Genomic DNA, 24,017 nt, shown 5'->3' on the forward strand with positions numbered 1-24,017 from the left:
GTGTGTGTGTGTGTGTGTGTGTGTGTGCGCGCGTGTGTGCGCGCGCGTGTGTGTGTGCCTATATACGGTGTATATATATATACAGTACAGACCAAAAGTTTGGACACACCTTCTCATTCAAAGAGTTTTCTTTATTTTCACGACTATGAAAATTGTAGAGTCACACTGAAGGCATCAAAACTATGAATTAACACATGTGGAATTATATACATAACAAAAAAGTGTGAAACAACTGAAAATATGTCATATTGTAGGTTCTTCAAAGTAGCCACCTTTTGCTTAGATTACTGCTTTGCACACTCTTGGCATTCTCTTGATGCCTACTTTGAAGAACCTACAATATGACATATTTTCAGTTAACTTTTTTGTTATGTTTTTTGTTAAATATCGCGGCTCAGGTCCCACTCTTGCCAAGGCAGGTGAGAAGCGGAAGCAACGCACTCCCAGTAAGCTGGATGAGCGTTTCCTGCACCTCGTATCACAGCCTCAGCGCCGGGGCCTACCATTTTTTCCCGAACTGCACAACGAGGTGCCCGGGTCCTGGGAGACCCCATATGTGTCCCGTGCCTTTTCCCTGCAAACTTTGCTGTACGCGAATGTAGTAAAGTTTAAGGAGTGCGGCTATGGGTAGATGCCCAGGGTCAAAGAGACGCTAGCTGGCTATCTCTTTCCAGGTGCTGCATCACTGAAGGCAGCACCTTCGGAGTATTGCCTACTAGGCCGTTGAAAGCCACTTTTGTGTTAGTAGGCAATGCTTACGTGGCAGTAGGTCAGGCCGCGGGTTGCCTTCACACGATGAGTGTGTTACAGGCATACCAGGCAGACCTGCTGCCAGGGTTGGACAAGGGTTTTAGCTCTGTGGCTGACGATATTAAGGAGTTACGTCTATGTCAGCTTTAGTAATCACAGAAGGGCATCTGTGGCTCACCCTGTCGAAGATTCCCAACAGGGACAGGGCTTTTCTGCTAAATGCCCTGATAGCTACTTCTGGCCTGTTCAGCGATGCGGTTGGGGTGGTTGTCGACAGGTTTCAGTAGTTGACAAAGCAGTCGGCGGCGTTTCAGTGGTACCTTCCTCGCCACTCTCTTGGGGTTGCTCGGTGGGCGCATCCCCAGTCTGGGCATCGCGAAGCCCAAAAGAAGAGCATTTCCAGCCCAGATCTCTAAGCCCAGATCAAAGGAGCCAGCCAACCTGAGGGTGGTCCTCTCCTCAAACAAATGGACAGTGATGAAGCGGCCCTGACAATCAGAGCGCCCTACATCTAGAAGGGCAGTGTACACCTCATTATACGGTGCCCGCACCTCCTCGACTCCACCAGGAGGCCAGGCTGTTAGTTTTGCCACAGGATGTGCTTTGGGGCACAGCCTTTCTTCAGCAGGTGTCTCCCTCCATCTCCGCCGGAGAGATCGCTGTGGATAAAGAAGTCCCACCGCCTCTCAGGAGGCCTCAATGGCTGCAGGGCATTGATCCCGTCGTTCTGAGAGGGTCAGAAACCAGCTTTGAGAGGTTGGTTCCCCGATCAGACTTCCTGGCACGGCAGGCCAAGCTGTTAGCCCTGCCACAGGATGTGCTTTGGGGTGCAGCTTCACAAAGTCACGAAGTGCATGAATGTGGCTCTAGGGCATCCGCATTCTAAACTATATAGACGACTGGTTGATATTAGCTCGATTAGAGCTTCAGGCTGTTCGGCATCGAGATGTCATTCTCACCTGTATGAAGGAGCTCGGGTTAAGACTAAACACAAGGAAGAGTGTGCTGTCTCCAGAAAGATGATGGCTGTTTCTTTGGCTCTAAAGCACTTCCTCTGAGACCTGAGAGATCGCCACGTGCTGGTCCATACAGACAACACATCAGTGGTCTCGTATAGCAACCACCAGGGGGGTCTTTGATCTCGCCCCCTGTACAGGCTGGCACAGCAGATCCTCCTTTGGTCCCAGGAAAAACTCCTGTCGTTGAGAGCAGTTTATATCCCGGGCCATCTAAATTGGAGAGCAGATGCCCTTTCGAGGCAAGGGCCGAGGCCCGGGGAACGGGGGCTTCACCCCGAGGTGGTGGAGCAGATATGGCAGAGATATTACAGAGCCCAGGTGGATCTATTTGCAATTCAGAAGACTTTGCACTGTCCCCTCTGGTTCTTTTTCTCTCTCATCCAACCCCAGTGGGGCTGGATGCCATCGTGCATCGTGTCTTTTACAAATTAAAAACAACAAAAATCTCATGTACATAAGTCTTCACAGCCTTTGCCATGACACTTAAAATTGAGCTCAGATGCATCCTGTTTCCACTAATCATCCTTGAGATGTTTCTACAACTTGATTGTAGTCAACCTGTGGTAAATTCAGTTGATTAGACATGATTTGGAAAGGAACACCTGTCTATATAAAGTCCCACAGTTAACAGTGTATGTCAGAGCACAAATCAAGCAATTAAGTCAGCTTACAGGGTCTGAGCAGCGGTGCAAATTATGAGTATGCATTATGACTATGACTATCTCTGGTGAGTAGGTTGTATTTCATTTAAAATTTTTATGGTTTTGTCATGTTATTAGACAAATATTGATTCTGAACTGCTCCAAATGATGTAGGTGGTACAGTTGTGGTTGTAGTGTAGAGGTTTGGAGCTTGCTTTAGTAAAAATGGTATTCATCTTTCATATGTGAAATGCCTCTCTCTATGTAATGCCATGCATTATTATATTGCGTTTTTGCATAATATTGATGGTTTATTTAATTGCGACATGATAATTTGGTATTAGGAGGTGGATTAAGTCGGGTAAGTCCCCACTGATGGTCCAGGTACCAAATGCACAGCCTGCCACTGTACAATAAAAATACTATCTCTACAGTGAAGCATGGTGGTGGCAGCATCATGCTGCAGGGATGTTTTCAGCAGCACAAACTGGGAGACTAGTTAGGATCGAGGTAAAGGTGAATGCAGCAATGTACAGATACATCCTTGGATGAAAACCTACACCAGAGCGCTCTGGACTTTAGAGTGGGGTGACGGTTCATTTTCCAACAGGACAACGACCCTAAGCATACAGCCAAGATAACAAAGAAGTGACTATGGGACAACTCTGTAAATGTCTTTGAGCTGCCCATCCAGAGCCCAGACTTGAAGTCGATTAAACATCTCTGGAGAAATCTGAAAATAGCTGTGCACCCACCATCCTTATCCAACCTGATGGAGCTTAAGAGGTCCTGGAAAGAAGAATAAGAGAAACTGCCCAAAAATTGGTGGGCCAAGCTTGTAGCATCATACTCTTTCTTATTTTTTATAAATTTGCAAAGATTTAAAACAAACATTTTCTTTACGTTGTCATAATTGGGTATTATTTAAAGGATTTTGAGAAAAATAATGATTTTTATACATTTTGGAATAATCCTGTAATGTGGAAAAGGTAAAGTACTGTGAATACTTTCTGGATGCATGGTAAATACTGTAGCATTTTTCTCCATCCTGATCATGGATCATCACTGTCACCTCTGGGTAGTGATGTTCTGGGACATAGGCAGAATTATATCAGTTACATTTACTAAACTGGCTAAAGCACAAGCAATATACAATTATAATTATACCCCACCTGTGAATTTTTAAAAGGTCACTACATATAAGATACATTCATATAAGAAATAAATGTAAAAAGAAATGGGCTTAGTTACAGACATAGTCAAAAAGACGTTAAATACAAAATGAAAACAAACAAACCAACAAAATAACAGCACTGGTAGTGATAAAACAGGGACAAATGCCACAAAGACATAAGGTGGCAATGAAAAAAATATTTAAGGGGTGCGTCTATTTGTCCTCTAAACATGAATAGGACTGAGATTCGAGAGTTTCAGAAATTCCTGCCATGTATTAAAAACTAATAAAACCTTTTTTTCAAAGTCAAACATTCAATATTCTTGCTTCAGAATGTCTTTTAAAAATATATACAGCTAGCGGCATCATCCTTGAATGTATTTTTGTCTTTCTATTTGAAATATGCGCTCGATTCACTGGATGGGGGCTTGTCTTCTGTTTGTATTTCAGACAGAGAAAATTGGTTTTTGGCCAGTTTTGTTTGTCTCAGAGGAATTTGAAAGAATTTTGATTTACCATTGCTGGAAGGATATGAGGTTACTTTGCTTGCAAAATATATAAAAGCTGTGCTCAAAACAGACTCTTTTTTTCTGAATATGTAGCTTAATGAAAAAAGAGATGGTACAGTATGTTGATTTTAAAGATTACCAAATATCAGGCATGTAGCTGTTTTTAACTCTTGTAAATCACTCTCCCACTCTCCATGTATTTAGATTCTGAATAAGCCACTGACGGCAGATTGCAGGGACATCCATATGGAGCTAGTGCCCTGACTTAATTCTCTATACGCACCCTCCCCACAGCACACAATAAGCACACACACTTTCCTGCTGTTATGTGTGCCTTTAGAAAGATTTAAGAGTGACTGGTTGTTTTTTCCGTGTAGTTCTAAGGTACAAGGTGATTTTTTTTTTGTTACCTTTTGACCTTTTGAATTTGTAGAGCATTACTTGATGGATAGATTTAAAGGATGAGTGGTGGTACTAATGGACCGTCTTTTTTAATTGAATGGCTATTATTTGTCACTAAGACCTAATGTCCTTGTATTGTATGCAGTACACAGTGAAATGAAACAACGTTCCTCCAGAACCCTGATGCTACATAAAACAACATAAAACAACAATCACAGAAAAGAAAACACAGGGCCAAGGACTAGTAAGAAAAATCCTTTCCACATAAAGTGCATGCGTGCAACCTGGTGCAAACAGTGCAAAAGACAACACAAGACAATACACAATGCAAGACAATACACAAAACACAAAATAGCTCCGCCAGTAAACCTTGTCGTAACAAGTAAACAGTAGCAGAAAAATTTAAACAGAAAATTGTGCAAAAGAACAAATAGCAGCGATCCCGGAAGATGTAAAAAATACAGCATGTAAACATTTTGCGGTAATGATTAATGTGAGTGGTACTGAATCATGGGTGTGCGAAGTGTATGATGTGTTTTGGCTTGTGGGAAGAAACTGTTGCACGGTCCGAATGCTTTGGAACCGCTTCACTGATAGTAGGAGAGTGGAGAATGTGTGTGACGGGTGTGTGGTTATCCACAATGCTGTTTGCTTTGCGGATGCAGCAAGTGTTGTAAATGTCCATGATAGAGGGGACAGAGACACCGATGATCTTTTCAGCTGTCCTCACTATCCGCCCAGCAGTGTCTTTACTTCCTGAGAAGGCTGAGGAAAGCTCATATCCCTTCCCCCATCCTGACCACGTTCTACAGAGGTCCCATTGAGAGCATCCTGAGCAGCTGCATCACTGCCTGGTTTGGGAACTGCACCGTCTCGAATCGCAAGACCCTATGTCTTGCGATTCGAGACGGTGCAGTTCCCAAACCTCAGGAAGTAAAGACACTGCTGGGCTTTTTTGGTGATGGAGCTGGTGTTGAGTGACAAGGTGAGGTTATCCGCCAAGTGAACACCAAGGAATTTGGTGCTCTTGACGATCTCCACTGAGGAGCCATCGATGATCAGTAAAGAATGGTCACTCTGTGTTCTCCTGAAGTCAACAACCTGTCTCTTTAGTTTTGTCCATGTTCAGAGACAGGTTGTTGGCTCCACACCAGGCTGTTAACCGTTGCACCTCCTCTCTGTATGCTGACTCGTCATTCTTGCTGATGAGACCCACCACGGTTGTGTCATCGGCGAACTTGATGATATGATTTAAGCTGTGCATTGCTACACAGTCGTGAGTCAATACAGTGAACAGCAGTGGACTGAGCACACAGCCCTGAGGGGCTACAGTGCTAGAGATGCTGTTTCCGATCCGGACTGACTAAGGTTTCCCAGTCAGGAAGTCCAGGATCCAGTTACAGAGGGAGATGTTCAGGCCCAGAAGGCTCAGCTTCTCAATCAGGTGCTGAGGGAAGATCGTGTTAAATGCTGAGCTGAAGTCTATGAACAGCATCCTAACATACGAGTCCTTGTTGTCTAGGTGGTTGAGGGCCAGATGAAGGGTTGTGGAGATAGCATCATCCGTGGAGCGGTTTGGGCGATACACGAACTGCATGGGGTCCAGTGCGGGTGGAAGCTGGGTCTTGATGTGCCTTATGATGAGTGAGCGCACGCACCTTGGCGGTCATCCACGGCTTCTGGTTGGAGCGTGTAGTGATGGTCTTGGAGATGGTCACGTCATCAATGCACTTGCCGATGTAGCTGGTCACTGTTGACGTGTACTCCTCCAAGTTGATGAAATTGACAACGACATCTCCGGGAGGATTTGGAGGCGAGATGTCACCGTCAGAGGGACTCAAAACTTCACCTCAATAGAGGCAGAGGCACCTCAATACTTCAATACTCCTCACACAGCTATGAAGCACTCAGAGATCCCTCCCAGTGTGCTGTCACGTTTCAAACTCCTGCAGAGGGCACCGTCGGACCCCGGTTTCTGCTCCAAACTCCCGCAGAAGGCGTGACTCGGCCTCTGGACTCTGCCGTGGGCGCTGCTCGGCCTCTGGGCTCTGCCGCGGGCATTGCACTGCCTCTAAACTCCGTCGTGGGCATCGCACGGCCTCTGAACCCCGTCATGGGCGTCACACGGCCCCTGGACTCCGTTGTGGGTGTCGCACGGCCTCCGGACTCAGATCTCCGCAGGGGGCATTGCTTTGCCTCTGGTCCTTCCCGACCATCCACGGTCTCTTGGTGGTGTGTTCCAGGCCTCCTCCTTCAACTCTGGACGGTTGGCGGGGCCTTCCTAGGAGTGCCCTGGCCCGCCTGGTGTGGATGGTTTTGGGGTGTCAGGTGTGACTCCCCTGGAGGGGGGGGTAATGTCAGGAATCCACCTGCCACGCCCCCCTCGGCAGCTGTCACACTGCCTCGTTCTGCCGCACAGGTGTCTCTCGTTACCGATTCCCCATAAAAGCCTCGTACTTTATGACTATGGTGACCGACCTCACCTGAGACTGCCAGCATTTCCCGCTGGTTCTGTGGATCACTCACCCGAGACTGCAAGCATTCCCCGCTGGTTCCGTGGATCACTCACCCGAGACTGCCAGCATTCCCCGCTGGTTCCGTGGATCACTCACCTCCCGTGGATTACTATCTTTCCGAGGAGTACTCACGTTCCGTGGATTAACCCAGTTCTGTGGATTATCTCCTTTCCGAGGATTATACTGGCTTTACGGACTCAACCCGCGTTACAGTTCGTGACTCTCCGCTGTGCTCTGTTTACATCAATAAACATGATAGCGCTACTTTAGCTTCCGATTCGTGGTCCGTACCCTGACAGTAGGCTGTCCTCAGTTTTTTGATACGCATTATAATGAATTGCTTGGCCAGGAAATGTACATTTTGTGATGATTTCTAGTTCTAGTTTAAGTTTTTGGTAAATTGTTTTTGTCAAATATATCAGCTAGTATTGTTTTCATCTAAAGTATTGTGTGAATAAGGTTTTGCTTTTTTAAGCAAAAAAAAACAAAACATGTAAACTAAAATGTTTATAAATGTCCAATGCATTGCACCTACTTAGCAGTAGTCATTCACTTTCATACTACTGAGTTAACAACCCTAACACACATTTATATTCTCCTACATCTTATGTCATGCCACTGCTGATTACTTGTTTTGTTCTTCACAAAACAAATGGAAAATCTCTTTCTACTTGGTGTGATAGGCAGACTAGTAATTATATGCATTATGGAATATTCAGGGTTTATTCGAGTGACAGTGTCTACGGATGATTCAGTTTAGAATAGACTGTGAAATATGAAAGAAAAAACGTTTTGCCTCTATTAATCTCTATGGTTGAGATTTTAAAAAGTAAAGCTGTTGCATCTTTTGATACAGCTGTTTGTTTGGACTCACTATTATTTCAGATAAAGATGGATTTGTACCAGCTCTCACCATGATTCAGAGCATGGCCAGTCTTTGTAGCTTTGGTTGGTTGATATTCTGCCCTCAGTTGGGTATGTGATTACTTCCTCCTGCTGGGTTATTTATTTCATTTTTTGTGTCACTCTGCTTTTCTGCTTCTAGAGGTATAGAATTCTCTGGCAGTTTTGAGGAGGCAGATGAGTGATTGTTCTTTTTATTCCTTTCACATGAACAGGATTAATATGAATATTAAAAATTAAAGAGAAAGACATTCACGGTCTTTTGCGAGAAACTCTTTAATATCTTTCCCTTGCAGGAATTACCATCATTTTTATTATAAAACCTCTTTCATGTCCAACATCTACACAATTAGAAGACATATTTATATGATGTGTTATAATAGATTTGAATGTCATGTCTTGACTTAAGGATTTTTATTACACTCCATTAGTGTGATAAATGGACAAAACCTTTTAGAGAGAGAGAGAGAGAGAGAGAGAGAGAGAGAGAGAGAGAGAGAGAGAGAGAGAGAGAGATTTTTTTTACTCTTAAATGAACTCACTGTATGTTCAGAGTTCTGATTCTAATTAATGGAAAGGACAATTGCCACCTGCCATTTTAATGTCAACAGGATGCTAAAAGCCTAACCCGAAGGAGACCTCATGAATATTTGAAAACTATGACAGAAGGTGTGTTCTGTTTCAGCAAGTTAAATCACTCTTGTCCTCTGTGTAGACTGTTTATACAGGATTTATAATTCAGCATGAAATGTATTGTGGGCCATTTTTTTAACTATTGGAATGTTTTTTGCTATAGAACTACGCTAAGAAATGCATAAATTATACAATTTAAACAAATTTTTACAAAAATTATACAATTTAAATAAATAGTATTATATTTAAACAAAAAGAGGCAGAGACTCAAAAAGGTGGTGGGAGGTGGTAATTTAGTGGTTAAGGGATTGGATTTTGGATTTGAAGGCCATGAGGTTAAATCCCAGCCACATCAAGCTGACACTCCTTGGCCCCTGAGCAAGGACTTTAACCTCATAGCTTTGAGATTCATGATTGAGATAAATGTAAGTCACACTGGACAAGGACATCTGCCAAATGTCATAAATGTAAATGTAATGTAAAAACAAAATATGTAGTAATATTACAACTGTGACTTAAACTGAGAATCATTGAGCAAATTAACAAATGTTCTTATAAATTTTATAAAGGGTGAAAAAATATGTACAGTTAAAAATAATTATAGCTGTTGTGTCGGTGTTTTCATATAGAAACATAAAGAACATATGATTCTGCTTTGTGGGATTGTGCAGTTGCCCTTTATAAAACACTTAATGGTGAACGCATAACTATAAAGTGACCTGAAGGCAAATGGAGCAAGTTTTCTACCTACACATACTGACTCACCTAAAGAGGATTGATCTGTTGATTTCTTCCTGTTCTTATTATTTAATTCTTATTTGTTTGTTTTTTGCATACACTGTGTTGAGGATAACTGGTCCCATGATACTCAATTTACACATAATAAACCTTTCTCTGTATTACACTGTTCTCACTGCCAGTGTTCAAAATTGAAGTCCTGTCCTTTCAGTGAGGAGCGAAATGAGATTTTTTTTTTTTTTCTCAATCCCAGAATAGTACATAAATCAAAACAATACATAGAATAAAAATAACACAACAATACAACTTTTGCATTTTTATAAAAATCTAACAAAGCCAAGCATTGAACCTCAAAGGTCAGAATTTAATCAATGTGCTGTCATTTGCCCTGCTCAAGCTGTCATTGTCCAACAATGTTTGTCAAAAGATATTTGAATTGGAAGGGTACTTTATATTCAGATGATGCGTTGCAGAATCAATACCTATTTGCTCCTTTTTTTTGTTGTTTTTGTTGTTACCTGGGAAAAACAAAAAGGTGTACGGTAGTATTACCCTTATGTAACGAAACAGCTTAACTGGCCTACAAAAAGGAGCATAAATAGTACGATTTTTACCATTACTAGAAAATGCAACAGGATAATGTGATTTGCAAAAACATATGTACTTAAAAGCACATGATTCTCCTCTCTCTATAAATAACCTTTGTTAAATAAGGGCTTGTCTTTCTATGGTTATTATACAGAAATACAGTATACAGTAGAACAGCACACATTGTACTGTATGAGACAGCGCAATTCTTCATGAATTACCCTCTTGGGTTTTCTGTGGATTCAGACAAGCCTCAGGCATGGAAGGAAAACAAAACTTTGCAAAGTTTCTCTGCTTGTTGTCCTTAACAAATTGCTTTGTCAGCATTTTGGAGCCTTTCTATAATCAATAACGAATACAAATTTTATATATATATATATATATATATATATATATATATATATATATATATATATATATATATATATATACAGTGGGTACGGAAAGTATTCAGCCCCCTTTAAATTTTTCACTCTTTTTTATTTTGTGGCATTTGCTAAAATCATTTAAGTTCATTTCTTTTTCTCATGAATGTACACATAGCACCCTATATTGACAGAAAAACACAGAATTGTTGACACTGTTGCAGATTTATTAAAAAAGAAAAACTGAAATATCACATGGTCCTAAGTATTCAGACCCTTTGCTCAGTATTAAGTAGAAGCCCCCTTTTGATCTAATACAGCCAGGAGTCTTTTTGGGAAAGATGCAACAAGTCTTTCACACCTGGATTTGGGGATCCTCTGCCATTCCTCCTTGCAGGTCCTCGCCAGTTCTGTCAGGTTGGACGGTAAACGTTGGTGGACAGCCATTTTTAGGTCTCTCCAGAGATGCTCAATTGGGTTTAAGTCAGGGCTCTGGCTGGGCCATTCAAGAACAGTCACAGAGTTGTTGTGAAGCCACTCCTTCGTTATTTTAGCTGTGTGCTTAGGGTCATTGTCTTGTTGGAAGGTAAACCTTCGGCCCAGTCTGAGGTCCAGAGCACTCTGGAGAAGGTTTTTGTCCAGGATATCCCTGTGCTTGGCCGCATTCATCTTTCCCTTGATTGCAACCAGTCGTCCTGTCCCTGCAGCTGAAAAACACCCCCACAGCATGATGCTGCCACCACCATGCTTCATTGTTGAGACTGTACTGGACAGGTGATGAGCAGTGCCTGGTTTTCTCCACACATACCGCTTAGAATTAAGGCCAAAAAGTTCTATCTTGGTCTCATCAGACCAGAGAATCTTATTTCTCACCATCTTGGAGAACTCCATGCGGGTTTTCATGTGTCCTGCACTGAGGAAAGGCTTCCGTCGGGCCACTCTGCTATAAAGCCCCACTGGTGAAGGGCTGCAGTGATGGTTGACTTTCTACAACTTTCTCCCATCTCCCGACTGCATCTCTGGAGCTCAGCCACAGTGATCTTTGGGTTCTTCTTTACCTCTCTTACCAAGGCTCTTCTCCCCCGATAGCTCAGTTTGGCCGGACGGCCAGCTCTAGGAAGGGTTCTGGTCGTCCCAAACGTCTTCCATTTGAGGATTATGGAGGCCACTGTGCTCTTAGGAACCTTAAGTGCAGCAGAAATTTTTTTGGAACCTTGGCCAGATCTGTGCCTTGCCACAATTCTGTCTCTGAGCTCTTCAGGCAGTTCCTTTGACCTTAATGATTCTCATTTGCTCTGACATGCATTGTGATCTGTAAGGTCTTATATAAACAGGTGTGTGGCTTTCCTAATCAAGTCCAATCAGTATAATCAAAAATTTCTGGACTCAAATGAAGGTGTAGAACCATCTCAAGGATGATCAGAAGAAATGGAGAGCACCTAAGTTAAATATATGAGTGTCACAGCAAAGGGTCTGAATACTTAGGACCATGTGATATTTCAGTTTTTCTTTTTTAATAAATCTGCAAAAAGGTCAACAATTCTGTGTTTTTCTGTCAATATAGGGTGCTATGTGTACATTCATGAGGAAAAGAAATGAACTTAAATGATTTTAGCAAATGGCTGCAATATAACAAAAAGTGAAAAATTTAAGGGGGTCTGAATACTTTCCGTACACACTGTATATATATATATATATATATATATATATATATATATATATATATATATATATATATATATATATATATAGAGAGAGAGAGAGAGAGAGAAACCCAGCCATTAGGGGGGCACAAGCCAGTGTACTCTTAGTGCCGGTCCCAAGCCGGGGTAAATGGGGAGGGTTGCGTTAGGAAGGGCATCCAGCGTAAAACATGTGCCAAATCAAATATGCGGATCACAAATGAGAATTTCATACCGGATCGGTCGAGGCCCGGGTTAACAACGACCGCCACAGGTATCGTTAGCCGACAGGGTACCGGTGGAAATTGGGCTACTGTTGGCCGAAGGAGGAGAAGGAGAGGAGGAAGGCGTCTACAGAGACGGCAGGAAAAGGAGCAGTGTAGGAGAGTAGAGGTTCGGGTTGGTACTTTAAATGTTGGTACTATGACGGGTAAAGGGAGAGAGATAGCTGATATGATGGAGAGGAGAAAGGTAGATGTGTTGTGTGTTCAGGAGACCAAGTGGAAAGGGAGTAAGGCCAGGAACATTGGAGGTGGGTTTAAACTGTTTTATCATGGTGTAGATGGGAAGAGAAATGGTGTAGGGGTGATTCTGAAGGAAGCGTACAGTAAGAGTGTAGTGGAGGTGAAGAGAGTTTCTGATAGGGTGATGATCGTGAAGTTGGAAGTTGAAGGGATGATGATAAATGTCATCAGTGCCTATGCTCCACAAGTTGGCTGTGAGATGGAGGAGAAAGAAAGATTCTGGAGTGAATTAGATGAAGTGGTAGATGGTGTACCTAGGAAAGAACGATTGGTGATTGGGGCAGACTTTAATGGGCATGTAGGTGAAGGGAACAGAGGTGATGAGGAGGTGATGGGTAGGTATGGTTTTAAGGAGAGGAATGTGGAAGGGCAGATGGTGGTAGATTTTGCTAAAAGGATGGAAATGGCAGTGGTGAACACGTATTTTAAGAAGAAGGAGGATCATAGGGTGACGTATAAGAGTGGAGGAAGGTGCACACAGGTGGATTATCTTCTGTGTAGGAGATGCAACCTGAAGGAGATTGGAGACTGTAAGGTGTTGGCGGGGGACAGTGTAGCTAGACAGCATCGGATGGTGGTCTGTAGGATGGTTTTGGAGGCGAAGAAGAAGAGGAGGAAAGTAAGGTTTGAAAGAAGAATAAGATGGTGGAAACTGAAGGAGGAAGAGTGTAGTGTGAGGTTCAGGGAAGAGGTCAGACAGGGGCTTGGTGGTGGTGAAGAGGTGCCGGATGATTGGGCAACTACTGCAGGAGTGATGAGGGAGGCAGCTAGAAAAGTACTTGGTGTGACATCTGGAAATAGAAAGCAAGACAAGGAGACGTGGTGGTGGAATGAGGAAGTGCAGGAGAGCATTAGGGGAAAGAGATTGGCAAAACAGAAGTGGGATCGACAGAGTGATGAGAAGAGTAGGCAGGAGTACAAGGAGATGCGGCAGCAGGTTAAAAGGGATGTGGCGAAAGCCAAGAAAAAGGCATATGAGGAACTGTATAAGAGGTTGAACACTAAGGAAGGAGAAAAGGATTTATACCGATTGGCCAAGCAGAGGGACCGAGCTGGGAAGGATGTACTGCAAGTTAGAGCAATAAAGGATGGAGAGGGAAATGTGTTGACTAGTGAGGAGAGTGTGTTGAGAAGATGGAGGGAGTATTTTGAGCAGCTGATGAATGAGGAAAATCAGAGAGAGAGAAGGTTGGAGGATGTGGAGTCGGTGAAGCAGGATGTAGATAGGATTAGTAAGGAGGAAGTGAGAGCAGCGATTAAGAGGATGAAGAATGGAAAGTCGGTTGGACCAGATGACATACCGGTAGAAGCGTGGAGATGTTTAGGAGAGATGGCAGTGGAGTTTTTAACCAGATTGTTTAACAGGATTCTGGAAGGGGAGAGGATGCCTGAGGAATGGAGAAGGAGTGTGCTGGTACCGATCTTTAAGCATAAGGGAGATGTGCAGACCTGCAGTAACTACAGGGGAATTAAGTTGATCAGTCACACCATGAAGTTATGGGAAAGAGTAGTGGAAGCCAGGCTGAGAGAAGAGGTGACCATCTGTGAGCAACAGTATGGTTTCATGCCGAGGAAGAGCACCACAGATGCCTTATTTGCTTTGAGGATGTTGATGGAGAAGTATAGAGAAGGACAGAAGGAGCTGCATTGTGTATTTGTGGATTTAGAGAAAGCATACGACAGGGTGCCGAGAGAGGAGTTGTGGTATTGTATGAGGAAGTCAGGTGTTCCAGAGAAGTATGTGAGGGTGGTGCAGGACATGTATGAGGACAGTGTGACGGCAGTAAAGTGTGCAGTAGGTACGACAGACTGGTTCAGGGTAAAGGTTGGACTGCATCAAGGATCGGCCCTGAGCCCTTTCCTGTTTGCAGTGGTGATGGACAGGTTGACGGACGAGGTCAGACAGGAGTCTCCCTGGACTATGATGTTTGCAGATGATATTGTGATTTGTGGTGAGAGTAGAGAGCAGGTTGAGAAAAGCCTGGAGAGGTGGAGATATGCGCTGGAGAGAAGGGGAATAAAAGTCAGTAGGAGTAAGACAGAGTACATGTGTGTGAATGAGAGGGAGGGCAGTGGAGTGATGCGGTTGCAGGGAGAAGAGGTGGAGAAGGTGGAGGAGTTCAGGTACCTGGGGTCAACAGTGCAAAGTAATGGAGAGTGTGTTAGAGAAGTAAAGAAGAGAGTGCAGGCAGGGTGGAGTGGGTGGAGAAGAGTGACAGGAGTGATTTGTGATAGAAGAGTATCTGCAAGAATGAAAGGGAAAGTTTATAGGACTGTGGTGAGACCTGCGATGTTGTATGGATTAGAGACAGTGGCATTGAGTAAAAAACAGGAGGTGGAGCTGGAGGTAGCAGAGCTGAAGATGTTGAGGTTTTCGTTGGGAGTGACGAGGATGGACAAGATTAGAAATGAGTTTATTAGAGGGACAGCACATGTAGGATGTTTTGGTGACAAGGTGAGGGAGGCGAGATTGAGATGGTTTGGACATGTGCAGAGAAGGGACATGAATTATATTGGTAGAAAAATGCTGAAGATGGAGCCACCAGGTAGGAGGAAAAGAGGAAGGCCAAGGAGGAGGTTCATGGATGTGGTGAGGGAAGACATGCAGGTAGTTGGTGTAAAAGAGGCAGATATCGAGGACAGGGTGGTATGGAGACGGATGATCCGCTGTGGCGACCCCTAATGGGAGCAGCCGAAAGAAGAAGAAGAAGAAGAAGAAGATATATATATATATATATATATATATATATATATATATATATATATATATATATATAGAGAGAGAGAGAGAGAGAGAGAGAGAGAGAGAGAGAGAGAGAGAGAGAGAGAGAGAGAATATAAATATGAAGTAGGTCCCAGGAAACAATGGAGTTAGGATTGTATGTAATTTGGGGTTCTTTAATCATTGGGACATGAAGTATAGTATGCTGGATGATGAATTCAGCATGTGTGCACAATATTGTCTCTCAGTATATGCCCACAAATAGTTTCTAAACGGCACAGTTAACATTAACAGAAATAAAGCAAACCTCATGACAAATACAATATTTCACCACATGTCAAAAGCATTCAGTACCAGCACAGCCTAAAAAATATATTTTAAAGATACAGCCTGCCCAAATCAATGGAAAACCTGAGAGTGTGATTTCATTTGATAGATGTCTCATAATCAGAATGGCATGAGCAGATACATTTGTGGATTTGTTTAGATGGAGTACAACATAGTCATAAATATTACTCACAATTGCATTTTGTGTTCTCCCACATATGATTGAAAAAATTGTTTAAACTACTTAGCAGCAGATTTGCCTTTAAAGTCTCTCTGGTCATGCATTTTGAATTGTGACGAGCTAGTTTGTAAAAATGTTTGCTTCTGACACAGAGAACATGCTATTTCAGGGTGGTTTTGCCTGTAAATACCTTTAGAACTTTGATAGTTTCATGCCTTCTGAAGCAATAACCTACAACACAAAACATGCATTTCTTCTGTGCATGTAAATATTTAAATAGCCACTGCAAAGCTCATGGGGAGCAAAGTTAAGGTAGAGGCTAATTGGGGAGCAATGCTCTCTCTGAGGCTAGAGAGGGGAGAGACGTTCTCCAAGAGGCAAAAGTGGGAGCATTGCCCTCTATGAAGCAAAAAGGGGGATTGCTGTATGTGTTAGGGGGGAGTGCACTGTGAAGCAGGTAGGAGGAGTTTATATTAAAATCTTTGTTCTATAATCCTTACATTTTGTAAAGCTGCTTTGAGACAATGTCCATTGTGAAAAGGGCAATAGAAATAAACTTGCATTGAATTAAATTGACTATTGGCAATGTATTTATTTTCTTTGCACAACCTAAGCCCTAGTTCCAAAGAACCACTGCTTTAAGCTCTGTGTGCTACTAGAAATATAATAAACTGCTGTGACAGTGTCAACCCGATAGTTTTATAACAATATTGTGGGTACTTTCTTGGCCATGATGTTTTGCTAATATAAAAATACTTTTACTTATCACATGTTGGCTAAACTTAGTTCTTTATATCACAAGGAACAGGTTAGTCATTACAACTCAATGATCTCCTCTTGGTTTTCTTTCAGTGTAAGGCTGTAAACAACTCCTGCTGTGATGCATGTGGTGTAATGATCCTTTAGGGGGCTTCTGAGCTGTATAATTTCAGCCAAATTAGTCCCTGATGTTCACTTGACAGTTGATTGTTGAGAAAGCAATAGATTTATTCTGTCAGTAGAGGTAACTAGTTGTGCATAAATATAAATACAAATATAAATGCATCTATGTGACCTGCCATTTTATCATAGCCTGATGAAAAAAAAGCAAATTTTTGGTCTGAAACTTCTCATGTACTGTACATTGGAATTTATTTTTGTGTTTCTTACATTGACTCTCTGGGCACTAAAACAGTGATATATAAACTTTAATTTGCTTCACTGCTATTTGTATTGTAACAAAGTATTATATCAAAATTAACTCTTAATTATCTGTAATCAGCTCCAGCAGTTAAAACTCTGTAATTAGGACTACGGTTCATTTATCCTTAAACAAAAACAGCGGGACAGTGGCAGAAAAAGCCATTTGCACATTGTGTGTTTTTAAAGCTCTTCACACTTTCACTGCGAGGTAAGTGGCATGGAGGATGTAATACAAGTGGGAATGTAATAGCCAAATTGCACATATCAGTATTCAGACCTCCTATGTTACTATAGTCTTGAGTGCTTGTCAGGGGTTGTTGGAGTTGTTTACACAGAAGAGAAAAACAGAGATGTCTTAGTTATGCTTAATACTGACCTTGAACTCAAGTTTTTCCTGCATTAGATTTTTTTTTGCAAGAAACAGTGTGAAGTCTAGCACTGATGTCTGACAGTATGATGTAATTACTGTATGCCATGATGAAAAGTGTCATGAATGCCTAGTTGGAGCAGATGCAATTGCAATTGTTTTATATTTACGAAAGCAAGCAAACAACTCATTAAAACCAAAACAGCAAAAAGCATGAACAGGATGACACATGACGACACATGATGGATACAATCAATGCCAGGACAAGGTTGGGTACATGACCTGAAACAAAAGAAAAACATATGGCGTATGTAAATAATATAAAAACATGCAGCGCTTGGCACAAGGGGGAAATTTCTCACAACGACTACATCTCAAAAATTTAAACAAATCCAAACATTGGACTTCTACAATGATACATTTTCTTTTTTTCAGCCTGTCTCTCATGTGAAAATTACTTTTTTTCATGAATTTCTAATACATAGACATCAGAGCATGTACATGAAATGAAGTGGGGCGTAACTCTGCTTAATATTCCATTCTGTGTGTGTGCTCCACTCAGCTGCACATGGCACAAGAAAACATTTTGTCATTCATTGTGCACACTCGCTGATAAACAGTCTACTAAAATCTCACTTAAACATGAAATTTTAACAGCAAAATTTATTTATTACTTAAATTACATTGAGTACTTAGATGTCTAGCTGGGTTGTTAGACTGGTAATCACCCGAGGCTGAGGATGGATGATCTCCAACAAAAAATGTTTAAAATAGCATATTTCTAACTGAACTGTTTAAGATTCTTGAATGATACTGTATTCCAGTTTTCCTTACTGAATATGTATTTAATCATTCTTCATCTTATAGTTTTTTCTTGGTTGTGCTTCTTTTAGAAGCATCTGTCTATGTTGGAGTTTCTCTTCAATCATATTTCAGCCATCACATCATGTTAAAAGAATCAGCTTTGAGGCCTTTAAATATTTTCACATCCTTTGGTTGGATAGTCAAAGAGCACACTATTTAGAGCTCATAAACCCCATCTGTCCATTTATATTTAAATTTATGGCACTTAGCAGATTCCCTTATCGAGAGTAATGTACATAAGATCTTTGTCTCTCTATCAATAAACCCTGTCACTGGTTCACCACTGTTCCTTTCTTGGACCACTTTTGATAGATACTGGCCACTGCAGACCAGGAACAGCTTACAAGGGCTGCAGTTATGGATATGGTATGCTATGGTTGGAAGCCTGAATGCCAACATCCCAAGCCCTTGGTATACTTATTTAAATTTAAAAGTAATATTGTACATTAGATGTTTTATTACTGTCAAGTCAAGTCAAGTTTATTTCTATACCGCTTTTCACAACAGACATTGTCTCAAAGCAGCTTAACAGAATTTTAAGAGTTAAGGTGAATGGTGTGCATTTATCCCTGATGAGCAAGCCATAGTAACTGTGGCAAGGTATAACTCCCTTCGAGTTATGAGGAAGAAAACAGGCCTATGATAAAAAAAAAAAACTAAAAAAAAAACTAGTGCATTGGGTTGAGCAGTGCTGAGTGATTTGAGTGAGCAAAGTGCAATCTTAAGAAAGACATTTTTTCGCTCTAGTGGAATAATCAGTGCTCTGCTCCGCTTACATGCTCTGATGGATATTATTCTATAATCCTCTGTACTTCTTCTAATCTTTGCAATATAAACTCACTATCCATGGTATTAGTAAAACCTGCACATCCATGCATTCTAATCAGCATCTAAATGAAAAAAATCATGCAGATGCAGGTCAAGAGCTTCAGGTAAGATTTACATAAAAATTAGAAAGGGGTTATCTCTGTGGCTTTAACCACAGCCTATTTGTTTTTTATCAAATCGGCTGGTTTAAGTATTTTAGGAAACTGGAATGTCCTGATTTTTTTTTTTTTTAATGACCAGACTAGTTTGAGCTAACAGAAAGTTTATAGTAAGCCAAATTAGTACTCAGTGGACAGAACAGCATCTTGTTGCACAAAACATCAAACTGTGAGGTAGAAGACCTCAACAGGCTTCACTCATGTCATCCAAGTACAGGAATCTGAAGCACAGACTCACCCAAATAGACAGTTAAAGACCAGGTAGTTTAAATTTATAATTCTCAATTGTCTAGTTGAATGTCCCTTTCAAAAGACATGATTCTGTGCCTCTTTCAGGTCTTATGTTGTTACTTGTGAAAATAATTAGATTATTTACATCCATTTACTGCAAAACATAATCTGAGTGGCCACAGAGTATTTTCAAACTAGCCCAATCCTGTAACTGTTTTGTCACTATAGAGAAATTGTGGGGATGAGTGTCACTGTCCAAATTAACCTTTTCTATTACTAGTTTCAGTTTTCACTTGTTTTATGTATTTCACCATAGAAGCTACAGTAAGTGTGGTTGCAAATTTACATTTTAATGGTTGGTCACTCATGTATTGTGTTTGTGAATATGATACTACCATGTGTCCATGGTGACTCATCAGCTAATTGGTCTTCTGATCAAATTCAGATGTGGGCTGGTTGCTTGGATAGGGACTTAGAACTTAGCATCTGTCCTTTAGAAAATAGCCCACTAGAGAGACAGGCTATAGGATAAAATTATATTATTTTATAGTGGAATTCTGTGCAAGAAGACCTCTTGCCACACACTTTAAATAGAGATCTAGTCAGCCTTTTGGCATTACTTTTGCAAGACGGTGGGAGGAACAGAGGGCAGAACTGTGTGTTGGGTGTACATGCATCGTTTAATTAAAGGAGATGTCTAGTGCCACTGAACGCTTAAAAGTAATTTTGCAATATATTTCCCATGTAGTTTGATGTGATATGCCAAAAAATAGATAAATAAAACAAACAAATGACAGAGAAAGAGTTTGACCCTCTTTTGAGAAAATTGCACAATTTATTATTGAGTAGTCACAACAAACTCCACAGTAACATTCAATGACCTACAGGTCATTCTTGCATTGAATATTGGCACTGTTCATGAGTCCACTATACAGGAATACTAGACAACAAATGTGTGCATAGCAAGATAGAAAGGAGGATGTCACAGATCTAAAAAAAAAAAAAAGGCTGTCCATTTTAAGTTTGCTCAAGAGCATGTCTATAAGCCAGAAAACTATTTCTTTTTTTGTGGACTTATGGATTTAAAATGAAAAGCATTATGGTTGGTGAAAAGACACAGAAACATTCCAACATAAGCACCTCATCCTATTCATGAAGCATTGGTTTGGCAGTGTTATTCTGGGTTTTAGCAGCAAATTCTACTGAAGTATACCATTTTGGACTGGCTAAAACCCAGATCTTAAAAATATTGTGGAAGGATCTATAAAAGGGCCGATCACAAAGAAAAACCCACCAGCATCACTAAATGCCAATATTCTTTGAACCCATTGAAATACAATGATTGGATTATTAATTAGCTGAAGTTATTGCTCCCTAAGGGGGTCACACCATTTATTGAAACGAAGCGTCACATAATTTATACATACATAATTTTGGAAGGTTTTGCGCAAAAACAAATACTAGAAAAATTCTATAAATTTACATTGTTTGAAAATCTTTTTACATTTCAGGTCAAATTTCTACAGAACTACTTAAAATTTTTTAGTGACTGTACCATTTTATTGTGACTATCCATCCATCCATTTTCTCCCGCTTATCCGTAATTCGGGTCGCGGGGGCAGCAGTCTAAGCAGGCCCCCGCCTTCGACTGCTGCCCAATCCTCACAGCACCGTCCCTTACGGTCCCTCCTGCAGGTGGTGAGCCCACGGGAAGGCGGCCCCACGTCACTCCGACGTCACGGACCTTGATATTTCCCTCGTAAGGGACCTCCAGAGCATAGAGGGTTAAGGGCCTTGCTCAAGGGCCCAAGAGTGGCAGCTTGGCGATACCGGGGCTTGAACCCCAGACCTTCCGATCGGCAACCCAGCGCCTTAACCGCTGGAGCCACCACTCCCCTTCTTATTGTGACTAGTGACTCTGTATTTAAACTTTTGCATAGTACTGTATTAATTCAATTAAATTTGATCTGTATAGGACTTTTAAAAATGGACATTGTCCCAAAGCAGCCTTACAAGATAAGCAGGTAATAAAATGTATATGTATACATTAGTGCGTATAAGTTTAGTGCCTACATAAGTTTATCCATAATAAGCAGCAAGGACAGGTTGCTCATCATTAAGTCTTTCCTGTGTGCCTCCTGGGTAAAGAGAAGCCTTTATAGGCCATCAATTAGGACTAAAGCAGCTGATATAATTTAGTACTGATAGGGGGCAGGGTTTCTCTCTCAATACTGACAGATTTCAGGTGATCTCCTGGCTTTCTATGTCATTTTGCACCTTGTTATCTTCATGTGTTCAGTACTTATTCCCTGTGTCATTTCACTTTATTTATAATGACTCAACTTGTATACTTAAATGTTCTGATTTCTTTGTATGAATTCAATATTTGGCTTGATGGCTACATCTGTTGGAAATTTTGTGTCAATAGCCCACTTAGAAATCCCCGTACTGATAAAAATGCTGATGTGTCAAATACTTCTTTTCCCCGCTGTGTGTGTGTGTGTGTGTGTGTGTGTGTGTGTGTGTGTGTGTGTGTGTGTGTGTGTGTGTATGTATGTATGTATATATATATATATATATATATATATATATATATATATATATATATATATATATAATTACTGTTCAACTGTATTTAATCTAAAATAGCTTCTTACTAAGCTTTCATTACAAAAAATAAGGTTTCCAGGCATTTATAAAGGCTTTTTTATTTACAAGCCTAGGTTTTTTAGTTTATATCAAATATCAGAATAAAAAAACAAAACAAAAGGGGTTCCATTTTAGATAGGAGTGAACCCTAATGTGGGCTTTGGCTATTATAATGTATTTACTTTGGGGTATAATAGGATTTGTATTGTGAGATTTTCTTCTGCTTAGCATGGTCATAAAGAGTGCTTACCTGAGTTGATGTCCTCAAATCCCAGATCACCAGTTTCTGAAATCTTCAAACCAATCTAACTAAGCCAGTGTTAAGGTCACTGAGATAACATGTTTTCTGATGTTTGATGTGAACAGTAACTGGAGCTCTTGAGTGTAGGTTTTAGTTTAATTTATATAAACTTTAACACACTTCTGTCTTCATTTTTTTTCCCTGATTACAGAACAAAGTGCTCGACATTGATGGGGTCAAAGTCAAACTGCAGGTAAGGTCTTCTTCTCTTTTCAGTATGCTGTTCATGTCTTAAAATATCTTTTATTTTATAGAAAATCTGCTGTAAGCTATAGTTCAGGAAAAAAGTTAGACTTTGCTTGTACTATGCGTGTTTGTAACCTGCCATTCCCATTAAAAATGCATTTTAAGTCCTGGTTATATACTGGTTCTAAAATAAAAGTTTCAAGGCTTAATAGGACTGAAACACTGGTTTGACATTACTCTTGCAATGACAATTAGCCTGTTCCCCATATTATCTTTCTCTTTTTATTATTAATTCTCAAAATGTATTTAACTCACTTTATATCTGTAATTTCATTTTTTGTTCGTCATCCAAACCAGGCATTTTTTAGGCCATAAACACCTTAAATTAGAAATATGTCAGAATAAATATATATAATAAATGTATATAGCAATAGGAAAAACAGGTTTTTGAAGCCTCTCTGAAATCTTGACATAATTCTAGCATAAGAAGCAACTGTTATAATTGCCATCAGATCACCCTTGGGAGTAAAAATCTTTGTTACAACCAGGTGGCTTTGCTCCAGGCAAATACATTAGTAATAAAGTTTCAAAATAAAAATTGGTTAAAGACAAAGGGCTTAAATTACCATTACCATGGAACATAGGAATTAATTATATTAAGGACTGGGCATTGAGAGATAGATGCACCAGTCATCCTTAAAGAAGCAGATGGCATTTATTTTAGAAAATCTCTGCTGCATTAAATGTAGACTTTAATTGCATTGCAAGAAATAACAAACATTCCCACTTGCACCAACCAATTTCTACCCCTCTTTTGACACTACACACTGTGTACCTTTTGTATTGCCTTTTAGTGAGAAATGGTAAGAGATATTACCTCTGATGACTTAATTTCAGGGCCAGGACAATTTCCAACATAATCCAAAAATTATGAATGAAAAACCTTTATTTCTAGCCAGTTCTGTTTTACATCTGATACATTGGCAGATAACAAACACTTTCAGTGACAATTGTCTAAAGTCAATGTTAACCACCCAGAAGGAGTGAAATAGTGTTGTAGGTGACGAGCTACTTCCCCAGTAGCAGCAACAGAGAAAAATAACCCAAATAAAAATTTGGCCAGCAGCCCAACTTAGTTGTTTTCTGAATTTTTATTAAGTTGCTGTAGACCAATGAGTTTTGGCAAAGGGATTGTAGTAACTAATGAAGGCAAGCCAATATGCAGTCATATGTAATATTACAATATGGCCTTTACTGCAAAGACAGAATTAGCATTTCCAGCTCATGACATATGATGCTTATCCATTTACATATTGTTTCCTCAAATAAACACATGCACAAATTCCAAGCCATCCACAAATTTTACTCATCGACTACAGAAATCTGGCTCTTTAACCTCTGTGAATCAAAGAATTAGTTAAATTAAATAAACTAGGTTTGCTTTTGGCAAGATTTGGGTTGGCAAATGGGACAAATGCAAGAACATTAGCAGAAAATAATGCAAGAATGTGGTCCAAAACCAAGGATTGTGCTGCAAACTGATATTTAAGTTGCCTTAGTAAAACTGATGTTGGATC

General features: G+C 40.6%; 1 protein-coding gene and 1 long non-coding RNA gene across 2 annotated transcripts in view; both read left to right on the forward strand.

The window, feature by feature from the left end:
* The window catches only part of LOC310739802, a 351,802-nt gene that overhangs the window by 237,336 nt on the left and 90,449 nt on the right, over window positions 1–24,017 (forward strand). The window lies entirely within an intron of this gene.
* The window catches only part of rab26 (RAB26, member RAS oncogene family), a 90,375-nt gene that overhangs the window by 24,899 nt on the left and 41,459 nt on the right, over window positions 1–24,017 (forward strand). Inside the window, exon 3 of the mRNA XM_083565971.1 lies at window positions 22,406–22,447. Within this exon, the coding sequence (XP_083422097.1) occupies window positions 22,406–22,447 (42 nt within the window). The remainder of the gene's footprint in view (window positions 1–22,405; window positions 22,448–24,017) is intronic.

This window comes from Silurus aristotelis, assembly GCF_946808225.1.
Source record: "Silurus aristotelis genome assembly, chromosome: 17".
Taxonomy (NCBI): domain Eukaryota; kingdom Metazoa; phylum Chordata; class Actinopteri; order Siluriformes; family Siluridae; genus Silurus; species Silurus aristotelis.